A 23817-nucleotide genomic window follows, 5' to 3' on the forward strand; every position below is an offset into this window, starting at 1 on the left:
TCTTATTATCCCCTTCAGGGATGAGTGTCCATTGGGCATGTGGTGAAGTTCTAGTCATGGGGGCAGGGGAGATGGTCTGTTGAGGTGTTCCTGGTCCTTCAGAGGAGAATTGCAAAAATGTCTCTTCCCCCACTTCCAGGTAATATTTAATACATGTGTTACTCTTGGGAATGTTGTCTCCATGTCATGGCATGATGGGAGTCACCTGATGGGTGAAGCTGAATTTCTGGATGCATCAGTGTGGAAAATTGAGAAAAGAAACTGCCTGGGCACATGAGCTGTCAAACTATTCAATCGTGGAGGCTCTCACATCCAGGCTTCTTGTTTCATTAGGTTGTGATTTTCCTCATTGCTTGGTCAGCCTAGGTTGTCTCTCTTCCCTCTCTGCTGAAATAGTCACACATAATAATCTAGAGGCATTAAGAGAAATAAGTAACTAATTTTAAAATTAGAACAAGTCCCAAGTGAAGTCAAAGTTACCATGTGGTTAATAACGTGATAGGCAGGAGACATGACTGGATAATAAGAGTGTGCTCATGTCAATTTCTTCTAGATTAGCAAAATATTTTCTATATCCCTTACATAATATTCCCATTTTGACCCTTGACTTAACATTAATTCTTGATGAGTAACATGTAAATAATAAAGTGGTAGTTATTAACTAATAATTTATGTTACTAGTACAAACTTTCATTTAAGATATATTCCTCTACCTGATGTAAAATCAGCCCAAAAGGCAGAAGTTATTGCACTTAATTAAATTAAATACAGATGTTCTACAGTGGTGCATAACTGTAAAATATGCTTCAGGCAAAGGAGGATTTTAAATCTTCAGGAAGCTCCATGAAAATGAACAACAAGAAAACACACTTGGAAGTAATTCCTGTATTCTAGAGACCTGACATAGAAATTTGAAACGAAATACAAACAAAGAAAAAAACAAAAATCCAGTATGGAAACTAGAATAATGCTATGTTGCATCACAGCCTGTAGGAAGCACTGGCTGTGATGGGGATGCAGAGACGGCACAGGTGAGGGGAGGGTCTGTGAGGGCTTCACCAGGCCAAGAGTGCACTGAGAAACATGGCTGTTGGCATGTAGCGGTTCTGAAAAACACGCCAAAACTCACAATATGCACGTTTTAATGCATAAATGAAAACAGGAGGGCATTGGCATTAACATATAGAGAGAGCTCAGAAATAAAAGGATATGTCAATGGCAAACTGATTTTCAGTGTGTGAGCCAACAATGTAAAATGTACAAATCAAGGTCTCTCCCTAAGAGGGTGTTAGAAAAACTGGATCTACACATGCAAAGAATTAAGAATTTTAGTTTAGAATGAACACAAAAATCACACCTAAATGGGATAAATAGTTGAACATATGGCTTGTAATTGTAAAATTTCCCCCACCCAGAAAATAATATTAAGAATGATTTCCTATATTTCAAATTGAAGGCACAGACAACAAAAGCAGAAGTGAATGGGTGGAATTGCATCACAACAGAAAGATTCCGCAAACCACGGAAACAATTCCAGCCTACAGAATGGGAGAATGTAATTGCATGCCATGAATCTGAAAATGTGTCAAAATCCAAAAACAACTCATTAGCAAAATCATAATTGCCTGATTGTGAAGTGGTCAGTTTTACACCTTAACAAACTTAAGAACATAGATCTCATGTTAAAGATTTTTCCCTCTGGGTAATGGTGTTATGGTACACTTGGTAATGGTAGACTTTGTAATTATTCAATCCAACACTAATATAGGTGGTGTTAGCCAGGCAAGGTGTCTCACGCCTGTAATTCCAGCACTTTGGGAGGCTGAGGCAGGTGGATCACACGAGGTCAGCAATTTGACATCAGCCTGACCAATATGGTGAAACCCTGTCTCTATTAAAAATATAAAAATTAGCTGAATGTGGTGGCATCCACCTGTAGTTCCAGCTACTCAGGAAGCTGAGACAGGAGAATTGATTTAACCTGGGAGGTAGAGGTTGCAGTGAGCCAAGATCAATCACACCATTGCACTCTAGCCTGGGTGACAGAGTGACACTCCGTCTCTCTCTCTCTCTCCATATATATATATATATATATACTGCATATGTATTATATATACATGTTATATATGATGTTGTGAATTTATTTAATAGATGTTATTAAAACTGTCATCAGCTGACTCTAGGTTAGGTAGTTTGCCATTGATAAAATTTGTGGGCCTGATTCCATCAGAGCAGAACTGGAGAAAATGAAATTCCATGGTGATTCAGCAGCTTCACCTCCCTCTGGGACTCCCAGCATGTGCTTACTGATGGATGATCCTATGGACACTGGATGTTCCTAGCCACCTCCACAAACTGTCATCCTCTACGTATCTCAGAAATGTGGCCTGTCCATCTGTAGCTTGTCAACCCTGAATAATAAACAGAGAGTGACTCTAAAATACAATAAAATTTATTTAAGGATTGGTATTGAAATTGAAATATGTATGGGTGCATTCAGGTTGGTAAAAGAAAGATACATAATTAAGGAAAAATGAGGAGGGTTATATCCGCTGTTTTGAGGCAATTATCCTGGGCAGGAAGGATCAGTCACAGGGTTGACATTGGTGTGAGTTTGAACAGGCAGTTGCTGGGCAGATACACTTGGAGAAGTAATTATTTGAAGTCTGTGGTGGCCTCTGTGCAAGGTTGTGGCTGTGCAGAGTCTACTTATGACAGTTCTTGCTATCAGGAATATGTGTGTTAGACCCTCCTTCATGGCCTTCCCCAACTTCATTCATTAGAGTTTTAACACAAGTGGCTCCATTTTGATTCTAATACATTTCACAAGCTCTTTCTAACACTACTTTTGAAGCAGATGACTCTGACAGTTTGCGTAGAACAGGGTTAATTCCACATCCACACCCCATTTTGATCAAATAAGTTCATCCCCTTCACTATTAACAGCCAATTTCTTTCACAGATGAGTCTACACACAACACAGTGGAGTGTCCTGAGCAAATGGGGAGAGAAGGAAGCCCCATCAGCCTCTCCCACGTGGCTGCAGGAGCCACAGCCTGAGCCCCACCTGCGCTCCAAGAAAATGCCTTGAGGCCTGGAATGTAGACCATGGAGACCATCTGTTTCTTTTTCAGGAAGCAGGAAAAGCAAATAAAAAAGGGAGAACAAACACTGCAAAGGAAGGATATGGAGTGGGAGCAAAAGGAGCCCCAGGTCACTGCTGATGCGATTGGCTTTAGTGTCAGGAGAAGGGTCAGACGTGAAACCTGTGAGGTTCTACACGACACCGAACCTGGCCCAGCCTCTCTATTGTCTGAGGCCAAAATTCTGAGACTATTCTAGTCCGGGAATCTCCCTGAGGTTTCTGTCCTGGGTCTGATTGGAGAAGACTCACCAGGTGCTGCTGAGCTTCCTCAGGACTCTGATGCTGGTGACCACAGCTGAGGACTTTTCATCTCTGTAAGCGCCATCTGCATTTGCTGCATGTGAAAATAGGTCCACATGTTGAAATGATCTTTTTAAAAATATGTAGAGATGACTTTAGGAAACACAGAATTCTAAACTTAGAGAGGTTCAGTAGAGAAACTGTCAGAAGATGAAGTCCACATCGTGACAGGAAATCAGCCTCCATCTGCACCTGCCTCTGGGATTGACTCTGATCAGTGGGTCCTGAGCGCCCCCTGCAGCTGATTTCCCCACAGTGTTCCTGCAGGAGGTTTGTGCCTGGGCTCACACTGACTTCCCCTCACTGTGTCTCTCGCACAGTAATACACGGCCGTGTCCTCGGCTCTCAGGCTGTTCATTTGCAGATACAGTGTGTTCTTGGCGTTGTCTCTGGAGATGGTGAATTGGCCCTTGATAGAGTCTGCATAGTATGTGCTACCATCAGTACCAATAGTTGAGACCCACTCCAGTCCCTTCTCCGGAGCCTGGTGGACCCAGCCTATGGAATAGCTACTAAAGGTGAATCCAGAGGCTGCACAGGAGAGTTTTAGAGACCCCCCCACCAAGGCTGTACCAAACCGCCCCCAGACTCCACCAGCTGCACCTCACACTGGACACCTGCAAACAAAAAGAAACCTTTGTCAGAAACTGTTACACACATTTACTGTTTATCTCACTCATTCTTCATGAATTATCTTTTACAGTAGCAACAAGGGAAACCCAGCTCTGCCCAAACTCCATGGTGAATCTTCCGTGTTTAGTCCTGATCACCAAATGGAAACACTTGAAAATCCCAGGGCTGGGCTCCTCTCCCAGAGCTGCAGGGCCAGGGCTGGGCTGGTTTTCATCAGCAGAGGGAGGGCTCTATTTGCATGTCTCCTGCTATATAGCAAGCTGTGGGCTGAGAGGCCTGAGGACAGAGTGGGGCTCAGAGCACAGGACAGTATCCTGGGGGAGATCTGTGATACTGATTTGTGATATGCATTTGGAAATTGTGGTTTCTTATTGTAACTTTGCTCTGTGATAAAGCCTGAAAACCTATAAAAGTTATAATTTTGTAATTTTTATTTTAAAACAGTTTTGAGGTACCCCACATATATTTAAAGTTAGCACCAATCATCATTTATTTTTACATATGCAGAGAAATCATGACGTGTAGTGTCACTGTTATTTCCATGTTAAAGATGAAAAATTACCAGGAAAAGCACAGATGGGTTGTACAATGTCCCCAGAGCTCACATTTGTTCAGAGTGAGCCTGGGTGTCTGGGCCTGTGCTTCTCACCACTGGACCTGACTTCTCCCTGAACCAAGCCCAGCACACAGTGGGTGGCACCTAGTGAGGTTTGCAGAACCTTTTCTTTGTAATGAGAACATGGTGTGATGTGTATTCACTGTTGTGATTACCTAACAAATGTAAAGAAAAGCACGTTTCCTACAGTTTCATTTTCTTGAGTGTCATACATTTCTTATACTGGTGTCCATCTTTCTATCAATCTTTAACAAATTACCCATCCACTTATTGGTAATACCGTTATTGAGGCATTATTGCATTATGATAAATATTGCATAATTAATGTATGCAGTTGAATAAGCACTGAAGCTGAGCATGGTGGCACACACCTGTGGTCCCAGCTATGCAGGGAAGAGGGAGGAGGATTGCTGCAGACCCAGGGTCTGAGGGTGCAGAGAGCTATGATCTCACCACTGGGCTCCAGCTTGGATGACAGATCAAGACCATGTCTCCAAAGGAAACAGTCATTTCACATGTGCTCACCTGTGCATCCAATATAACAATCAAGATACCAATGAATTACACTTAAAAGCTTCCGTCTGTTCCTCTAATTCCTGCATCTCAGTGGTTTTCCTCTCACCATACTGAGTCAATCTTTCATCTTTGTTACTTTAGATCTATTTTTCAAGATTTTGTTAAGGTGAAATCTTGAAGCTTCAATTTCATTTGTGTGGCTTCTTCCTCAGTGTAATTACTCGTGAGTCTGTACTTTGGTTGTGTATAAAAAAATGTGTTGATTCTAATGAGGAACAGGATTCCAGTTAATGAGTATACTCCTACTATTGTAGAGCTCTCTAATATTTTTGTTATTTCTAGTTTCTGAATATTACATATAATTTTTTACCCATGGAGACATAGGTATCCAATAAAACTATGTTATTTTTACAACAACTGACATCATTGAGCTGCAAAGTAGCACCTTTTCTTTAATACATTAGATTGTTGGTGTTATAGGAGAAACAAATGACCTTACATCTTCCCAAAGTCAGTGACTTGCAGGAAGAAACAGGAGGAGAATATGACCTTATCTAGGGCAGAGGCCAGCAAATGTCATATAAGCTAATGCAAGATTAAATTAGACATATGTACTGGATTACTTAAAACTCAGTATAATAAAGAAAGCTTTTCTCCCAGGATTGAGGATACCTCACAAAAATCTCCACCCTCTACCTCCTGAGATGCTTCTGTGTGGGAAAATGGACAGCAGCTGTGGCTGAAATGCATCCAGACCCACCTCCCTTGCCACCACTACATTACCAAAGAATCCACATGCAGGGGCAAAGATGCTAACACCTCTGTGTTGCTGGCACTGGAGGAACTCATAGAAACTGGGATAGAAGAAAGAAAAACTCCAAAGCTCTGTCCATTCTCTTAGGAATGACAGCCTCCTCTCCCGCCTCCTCTCATTTCCTCAGGAATAGCAGCCTCATCTGCTGGCAAGGGCAGAAAGGAGGCAGCTGAAGACATCAGTGGGAAGACTTAGTGGCTGCTGGAAGAAAATCTGGGAAAAAACAAGGAGACCCTCTATCCAGGAAAGGGAGGAAGACGCATGGATCAGCATTGCTCCTGCAGGAGGGGCAGGGATACTTGGAAGGACACACCCTGAGCTGGGACTGTGATGTCTGCCTGGAGTATGGCCCCCTCCGAAGGACAGAGAGTGCCCATTCAGTGCAACGCTTCCCACCTCACTGACAACTGTCAGGTCCACGTGGCTCTGGCATGACCTGGGGGATCTGAAAGACAGAGTTTCTCTGGATAGCACAAGAGAAAGGCCCAAAGCCAAGCAGGAAACAAAACTAAGGTGTCACTGGAGGAATATGAATGTCTGGTGGCTCCAGAGGAAATGCAGTTCAATTCTGGCAGCCACCGCAGAAATGACTTTCAAATGTAGGGCTGACTAGTTTCACACAGCTTTCTACAATAAATGCCTAGAAGAAGTAGGGTATAATCATCTACAAAAATTATAAAACAATTAGCTGACATAAGGAATCTGAGAGAAACATCTGTGGAACGTAAATTTTAAAATAACTTGTGTAAATACTTTTGAAACATTTACACTTGATCCTGTAGTTAGTCTACGTGTAACTTCACAAGATAGTGCCAACATGTGTTTATTTTTAATAACTAATACTTTATTGATATCATGCTTGTGAATGTAACACAGACCACAGAGTAGGTTCTATGAGAACTATTGATAAAAATGCCACATTTGCAGAGTATTTAGAGAGATTTATTTTGAGTCAAATGTGAGGACCATGCCCTGGGACACAGCCCCAGAAGATCTTGAGAACACGTGCCCAAAGTGGTTTCATTGCAGCTTCAATTTAATGTCTTGGAGAGACTTTAAACATCAACCAATACATGTGAGTTATGTGTTGATTTGGTCCATAAAGAGGAAACAGCTACAAGTGAGGCAGTGTGGGGAGGGGATGACAGCTTCAGGTGAATTAAAATACTTTCTGATTGGCGATTGATTGAAAGAATTAAGTTTTTATCTAAAGACCTGAAATCAGTAGGAAAAAAAGGGTCTGGGTTAAGATAACAAGTTTTGGAGAACAAGATTCTTATTACGTAGATGAAATCTCTTATGTGGCCACCCTTAGAGGCAATAAACAGCAAATAATTTCTATTAAGACCTTTAAAAGATGCTAGACTCTCAGCTAATCTCAGTGTAACAAAAAGTCCTGCAAACGAAAGGAGATTCTCTACAGAATGTAAATTTCTCTCACAAAAAATAACTCTGCAGGGTGATTTTAAAATATGTCAGAGAAATACATTTTAGGTTAAAAGACATTTCAAGGCCTGTTGTCTGTCATGTGAGGCTAATCTTGAGTCAGGTTAGAATTTGGCCTGTTACTGCTACAAATAATCTGTTTTCTCAGCCTCGTGCTTCCATTTTAATGAAAATGCTGGTTAGTTGTGCTTGAATTCCAAAGGGAGGAGTGTATAATGAGGCATTTCTGATCCTCTGTTTTTAACATGGCCTGAGCTAGTTTTTCAAGTGTCTCTGGAACTCCTTGGTGAAGAGAAAGAGTCCATCCAGTCAGTGGGGGTGCTTAGAATTCTACTTGTAGTTTATAGGACATATATGAGACTTATCCTCGTCAGGGGTGTGGGAGAATATTTACTGAGGTAATCACATGGAGGTTGAGACTTGAAAGACGATATCAGATTCCTCCTTGGAAACCTTTTCTCTAGACACTAGAACAACAAATCTTACCAAAAACAAATGTTAATATTCTTCTGTGTTCAAAATCACCACCCATTGGGAAAATAATTAAACTTGAGGGACTCAATGATTCTGATTAGTTGTTTGCATCTTGTCATCTTCCAGAGGGCACCCCTCATGGGTTTGACACTGACAAGCAGGCAGATGGCCTTGCTCAGCTGGAGGATGACAGGCATTTTTGTAACCCGTGACCCCACTCAGGCTCTCCCACTGCAAGACCAATCGGGCTGAGGCTTCTGGCTGAAGTGCAACCAGCAAGGAAGGGGTCCAGTGCCCAAACCTGAAGGCTCCTTCCAGGTGTCAAAGCACTTTGTAAGGGAAGCTTTGTTCCTGCCTGGATCCCATGCATGTGTTTGCATTTTCTGCACAAAGGGCTTTATCCAGGAACACCCTCAGGAGCTTATAGTGTTTGGACTCCAACTGAAGGGAATTATTCACAAAGTCTCCACTGCTCATTAAATGACATTAATTATGGGATTCACTAGAAGCTGCTGGCCTTTCAGTCGCACAGACCTGCCTCTACACCATTGGTTCCTAACATTTGTGGCACCAGGGAACAGTTTCATCGAAGACAATTTTTCCATGGATGATGATGGTGGGTGGTTACGGGATGAACCTGTTCCACCTGCATTCATCAGGCATTAAATTCTGGTAGGGAGTGCTCAACCTAGATCCCTTGCATGCACAGTTCACAATAGAGTACGGCTCCTAGGAGAATCTAATTCAAAGCTGATCTGACAGCAGGCAGAGCTCAGTCAGTGATGCTCCCCCACCCCCACTTACCTCCTGCTGTGCGGCCCAGTCCCTAACACACTGCACACCTTAAAGCATCCACAGCTGGGGAGTTGGGAAACCCTACTGTAAATGCTTGGAGACTTTACCCTCCAGAAAGGGACATAGAAAACCAGGAGAAAGAGGATCCCCAAGTCGATGTGCATTTTTTGGACCCTTGAGGAAAGAGTGTGAAGGGGATTGGCCCACCCACCGTCCCTCTGCCTAGCATCATTCCCAGTAACCCAGATGAAGAATCTGGGGTACTTCAAGATAACTGGGGCTTGCTGTACCAGGGAGCACCAGAAAAGGACACAACCAATGTGTCTGTGTAGATTCATCCGCTGTAACTGCTTTATGACTCTGGCACAGGGTGTTGATAGCAGGGAAGGCTGAGCATGTGTGGGGCAGGAGTGCACGGGAAATTTGCTGCTTCTCAGATCTGCTGTGATCCTAAAACTGCTATAAAATGAATTCAATGTAAAAGGAGGGGCTAAGTCATGTCACTCTGGGAAAATTTGGCCACTTCTTATAAATTATATTTAGTCTTACCGTGTGATGCAGCAATCCTGTTCCTAATGATTTATACGTTTGATTTTAAAACCTATGCCCCACGAAGCCTCCAGGGGGATGTTTGCATCACCTTGATTGATTGCTGCCTTTCCCCACTCTGTGAGTGTTACTTATAGGGTGACAGTTGAAATACTGTTTGCTATATAATTAGAACATATGCATCTTTCTATTGTTTCTTTCCCTCGATTACTTAACCCATTTTCTAAACACATTTAAACCTCACACGTCCTGTCAACTCTTCAGCCCCAGCATAGCTGCCTCCTCCCTCAGGGTTTCTGACACTCTCAGGATGTGGTTTTCACACTATGTATCTTGCACAGTAATACACGGCCGTGTCCTCAGATCACAGGCTGCTCAGCTCCATGTAGGCTGTGTTCGTGGACGTGTCTGCAGTCATGGTGACTCTGCCCTGGAACTTCTGTGTGTACATTGTATCACCATTTTCAGGATCAATATGTCCCATCCACTCAAGCCCTTTTCCAGGAGCCTGTTGCACCCAGCTCATGTAGTAGTTAGTGAAGTTGTATCCAGAAGCCTTGCAGGAGACTCTCACTGATGACCCAGGCTTCTTCACCTCAGCCCCAGACTGCACCAGCTGCACTTCAGAGTGGACTCCTGTGGAGAGGACACAGGAGTGGATGAGATCTCTCTGGACTGGACCCAGTTCCCATGTCAGCCCTGGAACTGAGGATTCTCTTACCTGTAGCTGCTGCCACCAAGAGGAGGATCCTCCAGCCCAGTCCATGGTGAGGTGCTGTGCTGTGGAGTTTCTGTAGGGGAGGGATGTGGTTGGTGTGTGATTCTCTCCGGGCAAGGACAGATCTGTATTTACCTCGGTAGACACCAGTGAATTTGCATATTCATGAGGCAGGTATTTCATAGCTCAAGCCACCCCAACCTGAGGAAGAGAGGTGGCACCTGGACCATGCCACAGTGGGATGCTGAGCTCCCTGCCCTGAACTTTGTTTCGTGATATTTGTCCTCTGGCATGCTCAGAAGTCCAGGAAGACAGAATCCCTCTCACAGAAACCCAGGGTCTCACAGGGCATGGTCCTCAGTGTGATTCCTTGTTCCTATGGACAACCTGAGCAATCAGGTTGGACAATCACCTCAGTGTGATTCCTTGTTCCACACTGACAACCTGAGCATTTCCTGGGCCTTGCCCTCTGCACATCTGACTTCTGGGATGAGTGTGTCTCCCGATAGTACCACCCATTGAATAAAACCATCCTCAATTTCTAACTATAATTACCTTTGAGAGGCTTACACATTTCTCCTTTTAAGTGTGGTTTGCACTAAATTATTAGGTTAGGTATAGGCTGCATATACAAGGTAATACCTAAAGACAGATCAGTACTTGCTAAATTCTTATTGAAATTTTATATCATTATTGCTTTGAAAGAAGGAATATTCAATCCCAGAGGGAAAAAACCCTCCTCTCCTACTGTGCACCTGCCCCAGGGCTGGGTGTGTGCTGAGCGCCCCCTGCAGCTCAGCTCCTGCCCTGCAGGGAAGTTCCTGTCTGGGTTCCCCTAGAATTCTCCTCCCAGCATCTCAAGCCCAGTATGAAGCGGCTGTGCCCTGGCTCAGAATGCTCTTTCTGTAACAACAATTGCTTCTCACACCCATCTTAAAATAGGACACCCACTTTAGAAAACCCAACATAATCTACAGGGTCACCTTAGCACAGCAAGCAAGGAATTCAATTTCCAGAAAATACACTGCTCCCCTGCCCAACACATCACCTCCTCACCAGTACGATTAATCTGGATTAAAGAGAAAAGTGTGGCAATGCACAGACTCTGCCTGAGGACTAGAATTAGGGAAACAGCTTTGCTGGAGCTGCAGATGCACCGATACGGTCCAGACATATGGCGAGTCCAGGAACTGTTGGGGATTTTGGAGGAAGCCACTTTTTTTTTAGGATTCTTTGATAGAAAATCACATCAGATTTTAACTTTAATCGGGGACCCTATGTTTCAAAGCTCACCTCACACACACTCACAGTGGCATATTTGCACAGTAATGAGCCTCAAATTTTCCATCCTTTCTAGTGTGCTGCCAATGAAATGTGCTTCTGGCCAGGTGTGGTGGCTCACACCTGTAATTCTGGTACTTTGGGAGGCTGAAGCAGGTGGATCGTGAGGTCAGGAGGTCACGACCATCCTGGCTAACATGGTGAAATCCCGTTTCTACTAAAAACACAAAAATTAGCTAGGGGTGGTGGCACATGCTTGTAGTCCCAGGTACTCAGGAGGCTGAGGCACAAGAATTGCTTTAACATGGGATGCGGAGGTTGCAGTGAGCTGAGATCGCACCACTGCACTCAAGCCTGGGTGACAGAGCAAGACCCTGTCTCAAAAAAAAAAAAAAAAAAAAAAAAAAAAAAAAAAAAAAAAAGTGCTTCCAAAACTGAGCTTAGTCCTGGTTATATTTGTGGTTGTCGTTGTCTTGTTTTTCCAAACAGAGCTAAGGCAAGCTCAGTACTACTGGAGATTTGGAAAGTGTCTTCACCTTGTTTTTGCCCCTTCTCACTCGGGAACCCTGCAGATGCCCCATGAGAGGTAGATTTAAGGCCATTGAGGGAGGGGCCGTGACCTTGGTCCTGAAGCTGTTGGTCTCAGAGGCTTTAGATCCCTTCACTGTCCTTGACTCGTTGTCTCCCACTGCCTTGGGTTTCCCTAAGTTCTAGTACTCAGGCAGAGTCTTCGTTGCCACACTTTTCTCTTTAATCCAGATTAATTGTATTGGTGAGGAGGTGATATGACGGGCAGGGGAGCAGGATATGTTCTTGAAATTGAATTCCATGCTGTTTCTTCTCTGTGCTGCGCCCTTTATGAGGGGTCTCCAGTGGTTCAGCTGATTCTCCTCCGTCCTCTACTCCCCCTCCTGGCTGCAGCATCCACAGATTATTCTGTTGAATCTCACCCCAGTTGTTTTATTAATTGTACCCCTTCTCATGACACAGGAAGGCTAAGATGAAACTGTCTGTGATGGAGGAGAATCCCTTCCGCTCACATAGAAGAGAGATCTTGAAAAGTATTTTTTCTCTGTAGGATCTGTCTGGATAAAGTTCTGGGCTTTTCAGAGAAAAGTTCTGGTGACAGAGCCATGAGGGAATCTGTTTGGAGTCTTGTGAACCCGAAAGTATCCAGAGGGAAATTCCATGGAAGTGTGGGGTGTGCACCCCACCTCAGGATTTCTTACCCTATCCCTGTCCACCCCTGTCTTCCAGACATTTACAGAATTAATATGTAATATTGCCACCAACTTGTGCTTTCAACTGAAGAATCACCCAATTCATAAACTTAGAAAGGAAACTTTATTTCTGATAAAGGGTTGAAGCTGCAGGAGGGCCATCTTAACAGGCTGGGGAGCAAAGCCTCCCACAGAGCCTGTGAGCAGGCACTTCAAGAGAGGGGAAGAGGAGAAATGAACTCATGTGAATGGATTGACCAGTGTACACACTCAGCAGCCTATAGAAGGAGCTATGGATATTCAAGTGGTGGGCAGGCTCTCATGTGTAATAGGCAAACACACCTGTCACATGCATTTCATGTTTGTTTTAGGACGAGGACTTAAGAACTAAGCGAATTACAATTGGGCCCTGTACATTGAAAGGGCTTTCTGCAGGGGCAGAAAGACACAGTGCACAGCCTCCGTAAATTGGCAGGACAAGGTCATGGTCAGTGGTCTCTTCTCAGGAGAAATGTACTGAAATCAGTCTCTTGTCCAGTCGAAGCTCTATTTATGGCTGTGGAACAGGGGCAGAGTTACCCTGTGTCTCGAGTTCCATGAGCTGCAAATGTTTTAATATTGCTTATCTCAAGACCAGTGCTTATACGGCTACTAGAGAAAAAAAAGCCCTGTGACAGTTACAACATAGAAAGAAATTTCTTTCTTTCTTTTTTTTTGAGACAGAGTATCCCTCTGTCACCCAGGCTGGAGTGCAGTGGTGTGATCTAGGCTTACTGCAACCTCCACCTCCCAGGTTCAAGCAATTCTGCCTCAGCCTCCCAAGTAGCTGGGATTACAGGCACCCGCCACCATGTCTGGCTAATTTTTGTATTTTTAGAGACAGGGTTTCACCGTATTGACCAGTCTGGTCTTGAACTCCGCCCGCCTCAGCCTCCCAAAGTGCTGGGATTACAGGTGTGAGCCTCCATGTCCGGCTCTGCTATGCAGATTTCTAAACCCATCACAGGAAGCAGTTCCAACTAGGAGCCACCCCCAGCTCTAGGTCGGCCTGCAGGAGAGCCGGGAGCTGCTGTTGTTCAAAACTCCACCTGCTGCAGGGATCACGGCAGCAGCCACACCTGGGGGTACCAGGTAAGCAAATGCAGGGTGAGGATGAGGATCCCCCAGCCCTGGGAGAGACCTGTGGCCATCCTTCTCCCTCGTCACTCACCCCGCGGGGACACAGCATCTCCCCAAAGATGGTCTTGATGCAGGAGATCAGGTACTCGTGCAGGTCCTCACTCAGCCCCTCGAAGTTCCTGCAGGCCAGGATGACCACCTCACGAGGGTGCCGCTCCAGCCACTCTGAGATCTCCGGGAGCGTGTCCTGGGGAGAGGGAGGGGGCGGGGCAGAGTCCTTCACGAGTCCCACAGCTCGGGGAAGGCTGGGCTCCATGGGTCACACCTGTCATTCCAGCGCTTTGGGAGGCCAAGGCGGGCGGATCACCTGAGGTCAGGAGTTCAAGACCAGCCTGGCCAACATGGCGAAACCCCGTCTATACTAAAAACATTCAAAAAAATTAGCTGGGTGTGGTGGGTGGGCGCCTGTAATCCCAGCTACTTGGGAGGCTGAGTCAAGAGAATTGCTTGAACCTGGGAGGTGGAGGCTGCAGCCAGCCATGTCGGCCAGGCACGTTGGCTCACAGCTGTAATCCCAGCACTTCAGAAGGCCGAGGGGGAACAGATCACCTAAGGTCAGGAGTTCAAGACCACCCTGGCCAACATGGCAAAACCTCTGTCTCTACTAAAAATACAAAAATTAGCCAGGCGTGGTGGTATGCACCTGTAATTCCAGCTACTCAGCAGGCCGAGGCAGGAGAATCGCTTGAACCCAGGAGGCGGAGGTTGCAGTGAGCTGAGATCAAGCCACTGCACTCCAGCCTGGGCAAAAGAGCAAAACTCTGTCTCAAAAAAAGAGAAAAGATGAGGCCAGAACAGTGGCAATCCCAGTGCTTTGCGAGGAGGCTGAGGCCGATCCCAGAGAATTGGCTTCAGTCCAAGAGTTTGAAATTAGCCTGGGCAACAGGGCTACAAAAAATAAGAATTAAAGAATTAGGTGTGGTGGTTCACACCTCTAGTCCAAGCTAGAGGTAGCTGGTAAGCTTAGACAGGTGGATCCTCCTGCAAACAGGAGGCTGCAGTGAGCCAACTCAGCCCGGCTCGGTGGCTCATGCCTGTCATCCCAGCACTTTGGGAGGCCGAGGCAGGCGAATCACCTGAGGTCAGGAGTTCGAGACCAGCCTGGCCAACATGGTGAAACCTTCTCTAATAAAAATACAAAAATTACCTGGGCGTGGTGGCTGGTGCCTGTAATCCCAGCTATTTGGGGGACTGAGGCAGGAGAATCTCTTGAAATGGGAGGCAGAGGCTGCAGTGAGCCGAGATGGCGCCATTGCACCCCAGCCTGGCAAAAGAGAAAGACTGTCTCAAAAAAACAAAAAGTCCAGGAACCCTACCAAGCTCTGGCGGGGAAAGGAAGAGGTGGGCAGGGCAGGAAGGGGCCAGCGTAGGGGGCAGAGCAAGTGGAGAAAGGGGGAGCTGGTCTGGGTGCTGGGGGTCACACCTACAATCCCAGCACTGTGGGAGGCCAAGGCGGGAGGACTGTGGGAGGCCAGAGGTGGGAGGACTGAATGAGCCCGGGAGCTCAAGACCCACCTGGGTAACACGGCAAGAGCCCATCTCTACAAAAACCTGGAAAACGAGCCCAGTGTGGTGGTGTGTGCCTGCAGTCCCAGCTACTCAGGAGGCTGAGGCAGGCAGATTGCTTCAGCCCAGGAGGCTGAGGCTGCAGTGAGCTACCATTACACCACCCTATGCCAGCCTGGGTGACAGAGCAAGACCCTGTCTCAAAAAAAGCAAGCATGTGGATGTGTGTACATGTGTGCATGCATGTGTGTGTACATGAATATGTGTGTGTCTGTGTGGGTGTCTTTGCATTTTTTTTTTTGAGATGGAGTCTTGCTCTGTTGCCAAGGCTGGAGGGCAATGGCGCCATCTCCACTCACTGCAACCTCCCCCAGCCAGGTTCAAATTATTCTCTTGCCTCAGCCTCCCAAGTAGCTGGGACTACAGGTGCGTGCCACACCGCCCGGCTAATTTTTGTATTTTCAGTAGAGACGGGGTTTCGCCATGTTGGCCAGGCTGGTCTTCAACTCCCACCCTGGGGTGATCCACCTGCCTCAGCCTCCCAAAGTGCTGGGATCACAGGTGTGAGCCTCAGCTCCTGGTCTCTCTGCCTGATTCTGTGTGCACATGTGTGTCTGTCTTCAAGCGTGTCTCTGCACAGACACCTGTCTATATGCACGTGTGTGTGTGTATGCAGGCATGTCTGTGTTTCTGCACACATGTCCATTTGTCTGTGCACACCTCAACTGGAAGCCACTTCATATGCAGACTTGTGACGTCTGGAAACTCCAGGGAATGAGTCAGATACCGCAGGTGCAGAGTAAGTGAGGGGGATGGTGTGGGACAATGCCTTTGCACCCCGAGGCCTCTGGGTGCCTGCCATGGTGTCACAGGGAGCCACAGGCAGGCCTTAGGACAGTGACTTCTCATGTTCAGATTTTAGAAGTCCCTCTGGCAGCCAGGAACAGAACACACTGAAAAAAGCCTGGACGGGGGTCAGGGAGATAACTGACTCCATTCTGCAAAAGACCAAGAGGGCTGGACATGGAGGCTCACACCTGTCATCCTGGCACTTTGGGAGGCCGAGGCGGGCAGATCCTCTGAGTTCAGCAGTTCGAGACCAGCTGGGCCAAGCTGGTGAAACCCCATCTCTATTAAAAATACAAAAATTAGCTGGGCATGATGGCGGGCACCTGTAATCCCAGCTACTCGGGAGGCTGAGGCAGAAGAATTGCTTGAACCCGGGAGGCGGAGGTTGCAGTGAGCCGAGATGGCGCCATTGCTCTCCAGCCTGGGCGACAGAGCAAGACTCCGTCTCAAAAAAAAAAAAAAAAAAAGTGCAGACAGCCTGACAAAGCCTGGGGGACCAGTGCTAGCCAAAGTAACTGGTGAAAAATGCAGGAGGAACCCATGCAAGCTCAGAAACGCACATTGGTGCAGAAGTCCCCGTAAGCCAGGTACGGTGGCTCACGCCTATAATCCTAGGACTTTGGGAGGCCGAGGTGGATGGATCACGAGATCAGGAGATCAAGACCATCCTGGCTAACACTGTAAAAACCCATCTCTACTAAAAATACAAAAAATTAGCCCGGTGCATGCTTATAATCCCAGCTACTCCAGAGGCTGAGGCAGGAGAATTGCTTGAACAGGAAGGAAGACGTTGCAGTGAGCTGAGATTGCGCCACTGCTCTCCAGCCTGGGTGACAGAGCAAGACTCTGTCTCAACAAAATAGAAAGAAAACAAAAAGAAAAAAAGAAATGAAGAAATTCACACTGGTCGAGAACCCCCCGTACCCCAGGTGTGGTGGCTCACGCCTGTAATCCCAGCATTTTGAGAGGCTGAGGCGGGTGGATCACCTGAGGTCAAGAGTTCAAGACCAGCCTGGCCAATCTGGTGAAACCCCGTCTCCACTGAAAATATGAAAATTAGCCGGGTGTGGTGGTGGGCGCCTGTAATCCCGGGTACTTGGTAGGCTGAGGCAGGAGAATCCCTTGAACCTGGTGGGCGGAGGTTGTCGTGAGCCGAGATTGAGCCACTGCACTCCACCCTGGGTGACAGAGTCAGACTCCATCTCCAAAAGAAAAAAAAATAAGTGCTCCTAACAGATCAGCAGGCGTCAGCATCTCCTGGTCTCTTGTCTGGCCCTGAAGCTGACATCGTCATCCCACTAAGGGTCAGGAACCTCCCGTCCCTATGGCAGTCTGGTTCCCCGTGGGAGGCCGGCCGCCTCCTGAGCGCTCCCCGTGCATCCCCCCAGCCTGGTCGTACCTCCACCGGTGCCATGGTGTATACCATGTGAACAAAGTGCAGGTTCTTCTCAGAGCCGTCCAGCATGAGGGCAATCTGCAGGTCTAAGTACCGCACGCCGGCATCCAGCTGCTCCGTGATGTCCAGCACCTGTGGGCAGAGGGGTTGTCACGTCTCCCTGCTGGTTGCCGTGGCTTCAAAGCTCATATTGCACAGGCTGGTTTCTTTTATTTTCTTCAGACGGAGTCTCGCTCTCTCATCCAGGCTGGATTGCAGTGGCATGATCTCGGCTCCCTGCAACCTCCACCCTCCAGGTTCAAGCGATTCTCCTGCCTCACCCTCCCGAGTAGCTGGGATTACAGGCACCTGCCACCACGCCTGGCTAATTTTTCTATTTTTAATAGAGACGGGGTTTCGCCGTGTTGGTCAGGCTGGTCTCGAACTTCTGACCTCAGGTGATCCACCTGCCTCAGCCTCCCAAAGTGCTGGGATTACAGACATGAACCTCCATGCATGGCTACGAGTGGCAAAATTATTAACATATAAAGGTGAAAGAGGGGCTGGATGCGATGGCTCAGGCCTGTAATCCCAGCACTTTGGGAGGCTGAGGTGGGTGGATCACGAGGTCAGAAGTTCAAGACCAGCCTGGCCAACATGAAGAAACCCCGTCTCTACAAAAATACAAAAAACAATCACGTGTGGTGGTGGATGCCTGTAATTCCAGATACTCGGGAGGCTGAGGCAGGAGAATCACTTGAACCCAGGAGGCGGAGGTTGTAGTGAGCAATTGCACTCCAGCCTGCTGACAGAGAGAGACTCCGTCTCCAAAAGAGACAAAAAAGTTGAAAGAGTGTGGTGCTATGTCCTATACACAAAATGTTAATTTAAAAAGCCAAAACTGGCTGGGTACCATGACTCACGCCTGTAAATCCTAGCACTTTGGGAGGCCGAGGTTGGAGGATCACCTGAGGTCAGGAGTTCGAGACCAGCCTGGGCAACATAGCTAAACTCTGTCTGTATAAAAAAAAATTTAAAAATTAAAGAAAGGTAGCCAGGCATGATGGCACACGCCCATAATCCCAGCTACTCAGGAGGCTGAGGCAGGAGGATCGTGTAAACTGGGAAGGTGGAGGCTGCAGTGAGCTCTGATTGCACCAAGTACTCCAGCCTGGACAACAGAACAAGGCCCTATTCCCAAGAATATAAACGCAGGCTGGGTGCAGTGGCTCACATCTGTAATCCTGGCACTTTGGGAGGACAAGGCGGGTGGATCACCTGAGGTCAGGAGTTCAAAATCAGCCTTGCCAACATGCTAAAACCCAATCTCTACTAAAAATACCAAAAGAATGCTAGGTGGGCATGGTGGTGGGCACCTGTGGTCCCAGCTACTCAGGAGGCTGACGTAGGAGAGAACCACTTGAACCTGGGAGGCGGAGGTTACAGTGAGCTGAGATCGGGCCATTGCACTCCCGCCTGGGGAACGGAGCAATACTCCATCTCAGAAGAAAAATAAATAAACAAATATAAATGAAAGAAAGAAAAGAGGCCAGGTGCCGTGGCTCATGTCTGTAATCCAAGGACCTTTGGGAGGCTGAGGTTGGTGGATCATGAGGTCAGGATGTCAAGACCAGCCTGGGCAAGATGGTGAAACTCTGTCTCTACTAAAAAATACAAAAATCAGCCGGGCGTGGTGGCACACGCCTGCAATCCCAGCTACTTGGGAGGCTGAGGCACAGAATTGCTTGAACCCAGGAGGCAGAGGTTGCAGTGAGCTGAGATCGAGCCACTACACTCCAGCCTGGGCCACACAGCGAAACTCCATCTCAAAAACAACTTAACGTAATACAACGTAGCAACATGATGACCCACTCTTCTTCCTTCGGGGAGGGGGCTCTGGGTAGGCAGAGGTTCTGTGTTTAATCCTGTCTCCCTGCAAATGTGCGGCCACACTCTGCCTCTTGAGCTCCTGGGGACTCACTCAGACCTTACCTGAGTGACGGAGCATTTCAGCATCACGGGGTGCAGACCCTACCTGGGTAATGACAATATCGGCAACACTCACACCCTACCTGGGAGAGGGACCATGTCAGCATCACTGACACCCTCCCTGGAAGAGAGACCATGTCAGCATGACTCACACCCTACCTGGGAGAGGGACCATGTCAGAATCACTCACACCCTACCTGGGAGAGGGACCATGTCAGCATCACTCAGTCTTGACCTGGGACAGGGAGCATCACAGCATCACTAACACCCTACCTGGGACAGGGAGCATCTCAGCATCACTGACACCCTACCTGGGAGAGGGACCATGTCAGCATGACTCACACCCTACCTGGAAGAGGGACCATGTCAGCATCGCTCAGTCCCTACCTGTGACAGGGAGCATCTCAGAATCGCTGACAACCTACCCGGGACAGGGAGCATCTCAGCATCACTCACACCCTACCCATGTCAGCGTCACTAACACCCTTCCTGGGAGAGTGAGCATCTCAGCATCACTCAGTCCATACCTGGGACAGAAATCATGTCAGCATCACTCACACCCTACCTGGGAGAAGGACCATGTCAGCATCACTGACACCCTACCTGGGTCAGGGAGCATCTCAGCATCACTCACACCCTACCTGTGAGAGGGAGCATCTCAGCATCACTGACACCCTACCTGGGAGAGTGAGCACCTCAGCATCACTCAGTCCCTACCTGGGACAGGGACAATGTCAGCACCACTCACACCCTACCTGGCAGAGGGACTATGTCAGCATCACTAACAACCTACCTGGGACAGGGAGCATCGCTAACACTCTACCTGGGATGGAGAGCATCTCAGCATCACTGACACCCTACCTGTGACAGGGAGCATCTCAGCATCACTGGCACCCTACCTGGGAGAGGAACCATGTCAGCATCACTCAGTCCCTACCTGGGACAGGGAGCACCTCAGTATCATTGACACCCTACATGGGAGAGGGACCATGTCAGCATCACTGACACCCTACATGGGAGAGGGAGCATCTCAGCATCACTGACACCCTACGTGAAACAGGGAGCATCTGAGCATCATTGACACCCTACATGGGCCAGGGAGCATCTGAGCATCATTGACACCCTACGTGGGCCAGGGAGCATCTAAGCATCACTGACACTACCTGGGACAGGGAGCATCTCAGCATCACTGACACCCTACCTGGAACAGGGAGCATCTCAATATCACTCACACCCTACCTGGGACAGGGACCATGTCAGCATCACTCACACCCTACTTGGGACAGGGAGCATCTCAGCATCAGTGACACCCTATCTGGGGGAGGGAGCATCTCAGCATCACTCACACCCTACCTGGAACAGGGAGCATCTCAATATCACTCACACCCTACCTGGGACAGGGACTGTGTCAGCCATCATTCACACCCTACCTGGGAGAGGGACCGTGTCAGAATCACTCAGTCCCTACCTGGGACAGGGAGCATCTCAGCATCACTGACACCCTACCTGGGACAGGGAGTATCTCAGCATCAGTGACACCCTACCTGGGAGAGGGAGCATCTCAGCATCACTCACATCCTAACTGGGAGAGGGACTGTGTCAGCATCACTCATACCCTATCTGGGAGAGTGAGCACCTCAGCATCACTCAGTCCCTACCTGGGACAGGGAGCACGTCAGCATCATGCGGTGCAGAGCCTACCTGGGTGACGGACCATTTCAGCACCACGGTGCGCGTGATGCAGGGGAACGCCTTGTTGAGCAGCTGCAGCAGCCGGGACTCCTCCTGGGAAATGGGTGACTTCTTGTTGAGTCAGTACATCACGGTGTCGTAGCTCCCTGCGGGCAGAGCACACGCAGGCACGTCACCCATCAGCCCCGTCCCCGCCACCCGCTGTGCATCCCTCAGCATCATGTTTACAGCGCAGGCACAGGCATGGCGGGGCTGGGCGGATGCTGTCCCCAGAAACTCACGTCCACCGGAACCTCAGGACAAGACCTGTGTGGAAACAGGGTCTCCTGGGATGTCATTCAGTTGAAGTGAGGTCATGCTTGAGTAGAGCACGTCGCAAATCCAGTCACAGGTCTCTATCTGAGAGACAGATAGCCTGGGCGCAGTGGCTCACACCTGTAATCCCAGCACTCTGGGAGACCGAGGCAGGCGGATCACAAGGTCGAGAGATTGAGACCATCCTGACAAATATGGTGAAACTCCGTCTCTACTAAAAGTACAAAAATTCGCTGGACGTGGTGGCGGGTGCCTGCAGTCCCAGCTACTCAGGGGACTGAGGCAGGAGAATCACTTGAACCCTGGAAGGGGTGGTTGCGGGGGGCTGAGATCACACCATTGCACTGCAACCTGGGTGACAGAGCAAGACTCTGTCTCAAAACAAAAAAAAAAACAGGAGGAAACAGAGACACAGAGAAGACCTCATGAAGATAGACGCAGAGCTGGAGTGATGGGGCCACGAGCCCAGGACACCTGGAGCCCCTAGGAGCTGGGAGACGGAGGGAGCAGCCTCCCACCAGAGCCTCAGGAGGGTGTGTGGCCCTGCCCACAACTTGATGTCAGACTCCTGTATCCAGAGGTGGGAGAGAGTAAATTTCGGTCGCTTGTGGCCTCATAACGTGTGGTCACTTATTACGGTGGCCACAGGAAACACAGACCTTTATGGGGACCTTTGTGCAGTCTGATCAAGGGCTGGGCACCAGCATTTCCTGCCTGTGAAACATAGCTGTTCCTAAATATATGTATATATTTAAATATATATAAATATAATATATTAAATATATGTATATAAATATATTTGAATATATGTACTCATAACATATAAATACATGCATATAAATATATATGAATTTATATACACATATAAATATATGTATGTAAATATGGCAATATATATACACATAATATGTAAGTATGTGTATATAAATATGCATGATATATGCATATAATATGCAAATATACATATATAAATAAGAAGATACATATGTAACTACATGTAAATAACATGTAAATATATATACACAAACACACATATAAATATATATATAAATACATACAAGTATATTCGCAGAGATAGGGTCTCACTATGTTGCCCAGGCTGGTCTCAAACTCCTGGGCTCAAGTGATCCTCCCACCTCGGCCTCCCAAAGTGCTGGGATCAGAGGTGTCAGCCACCGCGCCTGGCCTGAATGTATTTCTAATTTCTGACCCTCAATGCCTATGGTTAAAGCCCCCAGCTTAAACATTGCACAGATGGACCACACCTTCAGCTGTAGCCAAAACGTGGAAACAGTCCAGGTGTCTGTTGACGGATGAGTAGATAAACAGAGTGTTGTCCCCTCGTGCTGTGAAATATTACTCAGCCATGAAAAAGGAACGAGGCTCTGACATAGGCTGCAACGTGGATGAACCTTGAGGATGTTAAGAAGCCAGATATGAAAGACCACATATCCTAAGATTACATTAACATAAAATGTGGAGAACAGAGAAAAACACAGTGACACAATGTGGATTTGTGGTTGACTGAGACTGGGGTGGCAATGCGAGAATAAGGAATTATTATTTGGAGATGGAGTTTTGCTCTTGTTGACCAGGCTGGAGTGCAATGGGGCAATCTTGGCTCATCACAACCTCCGCGTCCTGGGTTCAAGTGATTCTCCTGCCTCAGTCTCCCGAGTAGCTGGGATTACAGGCATGGGCCACCACGCCTAGCTAAGTTTGTGTTTTTAGTAGAAACAGGGTTTCTCCATGTTGATCAGGCTGGTCTCGAACTCCCGACCTCAGGTGATCCACCCGCCTCAGCCTCCCAAAGTGCTGGGATGACAGGCTGGGATCCACCATGCCTGGCTGCAGGTATGCCTTTATTAGCAGCATGAGAACAGACCCACACAGTACACACATGTGTATGTGTGTATATGCATGGGCATGTGTGTATGTGTGTGTGTGGGTGTGTGCCTATGTGCACATATGCATGTTTGTGCATACCTATGTGTGTGCATGCTATGTATGTGTGCACATGTACGTGTATACCTGTTTACATGTGCCTGTGTGTATACATGTGTGCATGTGTACCTGTGCATATGAGTACATACATGCATGTGTGTGCTTGTGTGCACATCCATGCCTCTGCATGTGTGTATATATACATGTGCATACATGTGCTCATTGTATGCACATGTACGTGTGTGCTTGTGTACTTATGTGCATGTGCATGTACCTGTGTATATGTACATATGTATGCATGTGTGCATGTTTCATGCCTATGTGCATGTGTATACGTATGTCCATGTGTGCCTATGTGCACGTGTGCATACTTATGTGTGCATATGTACATGAGCACATGCATGCATATGTGTGCTTGCATGCATGTGTGGATACTCATGCCTATGTGCATATGTGTACGT

General features: G+C 47.5%; 1 gene segment (V, D, J or C); it reads right to left on the bottom strand.

Annotated features, from left to right (window-relative positions):
• Positions 1 to 8891: 8891 nt before the first annotated feature.
• Positions 8892 to 13796, bottom strand: LOC135272998 (immunoglobulin heavy variable 1-69-2-like). The segment is given in 3 exon segments: positions 8892 to 9924; positions 10010 to 10079; positions 13718 to 13796. Coding segments are annotated over 3 exon segments (360 nt in total).
• Positions 13797 to 23817: the final 10021 nt, after the last annotated feature.

This window comes from Aotus nancymaae, unplaced genomic scaffold (genome assembly GCF_030222135.1).
Source record: "Aotus nancymaae isolate 86718 unplaced genomic scaffold, 86718_ANA_hifiasm-v0.15.2.pri h1tg000174l, whole genome shotgun sequence".
NCBI lineage: Eukaryota > Metazoa > Chordata > Mammalia > Primates > Aotidae > Aotus > Aotus nancymaae.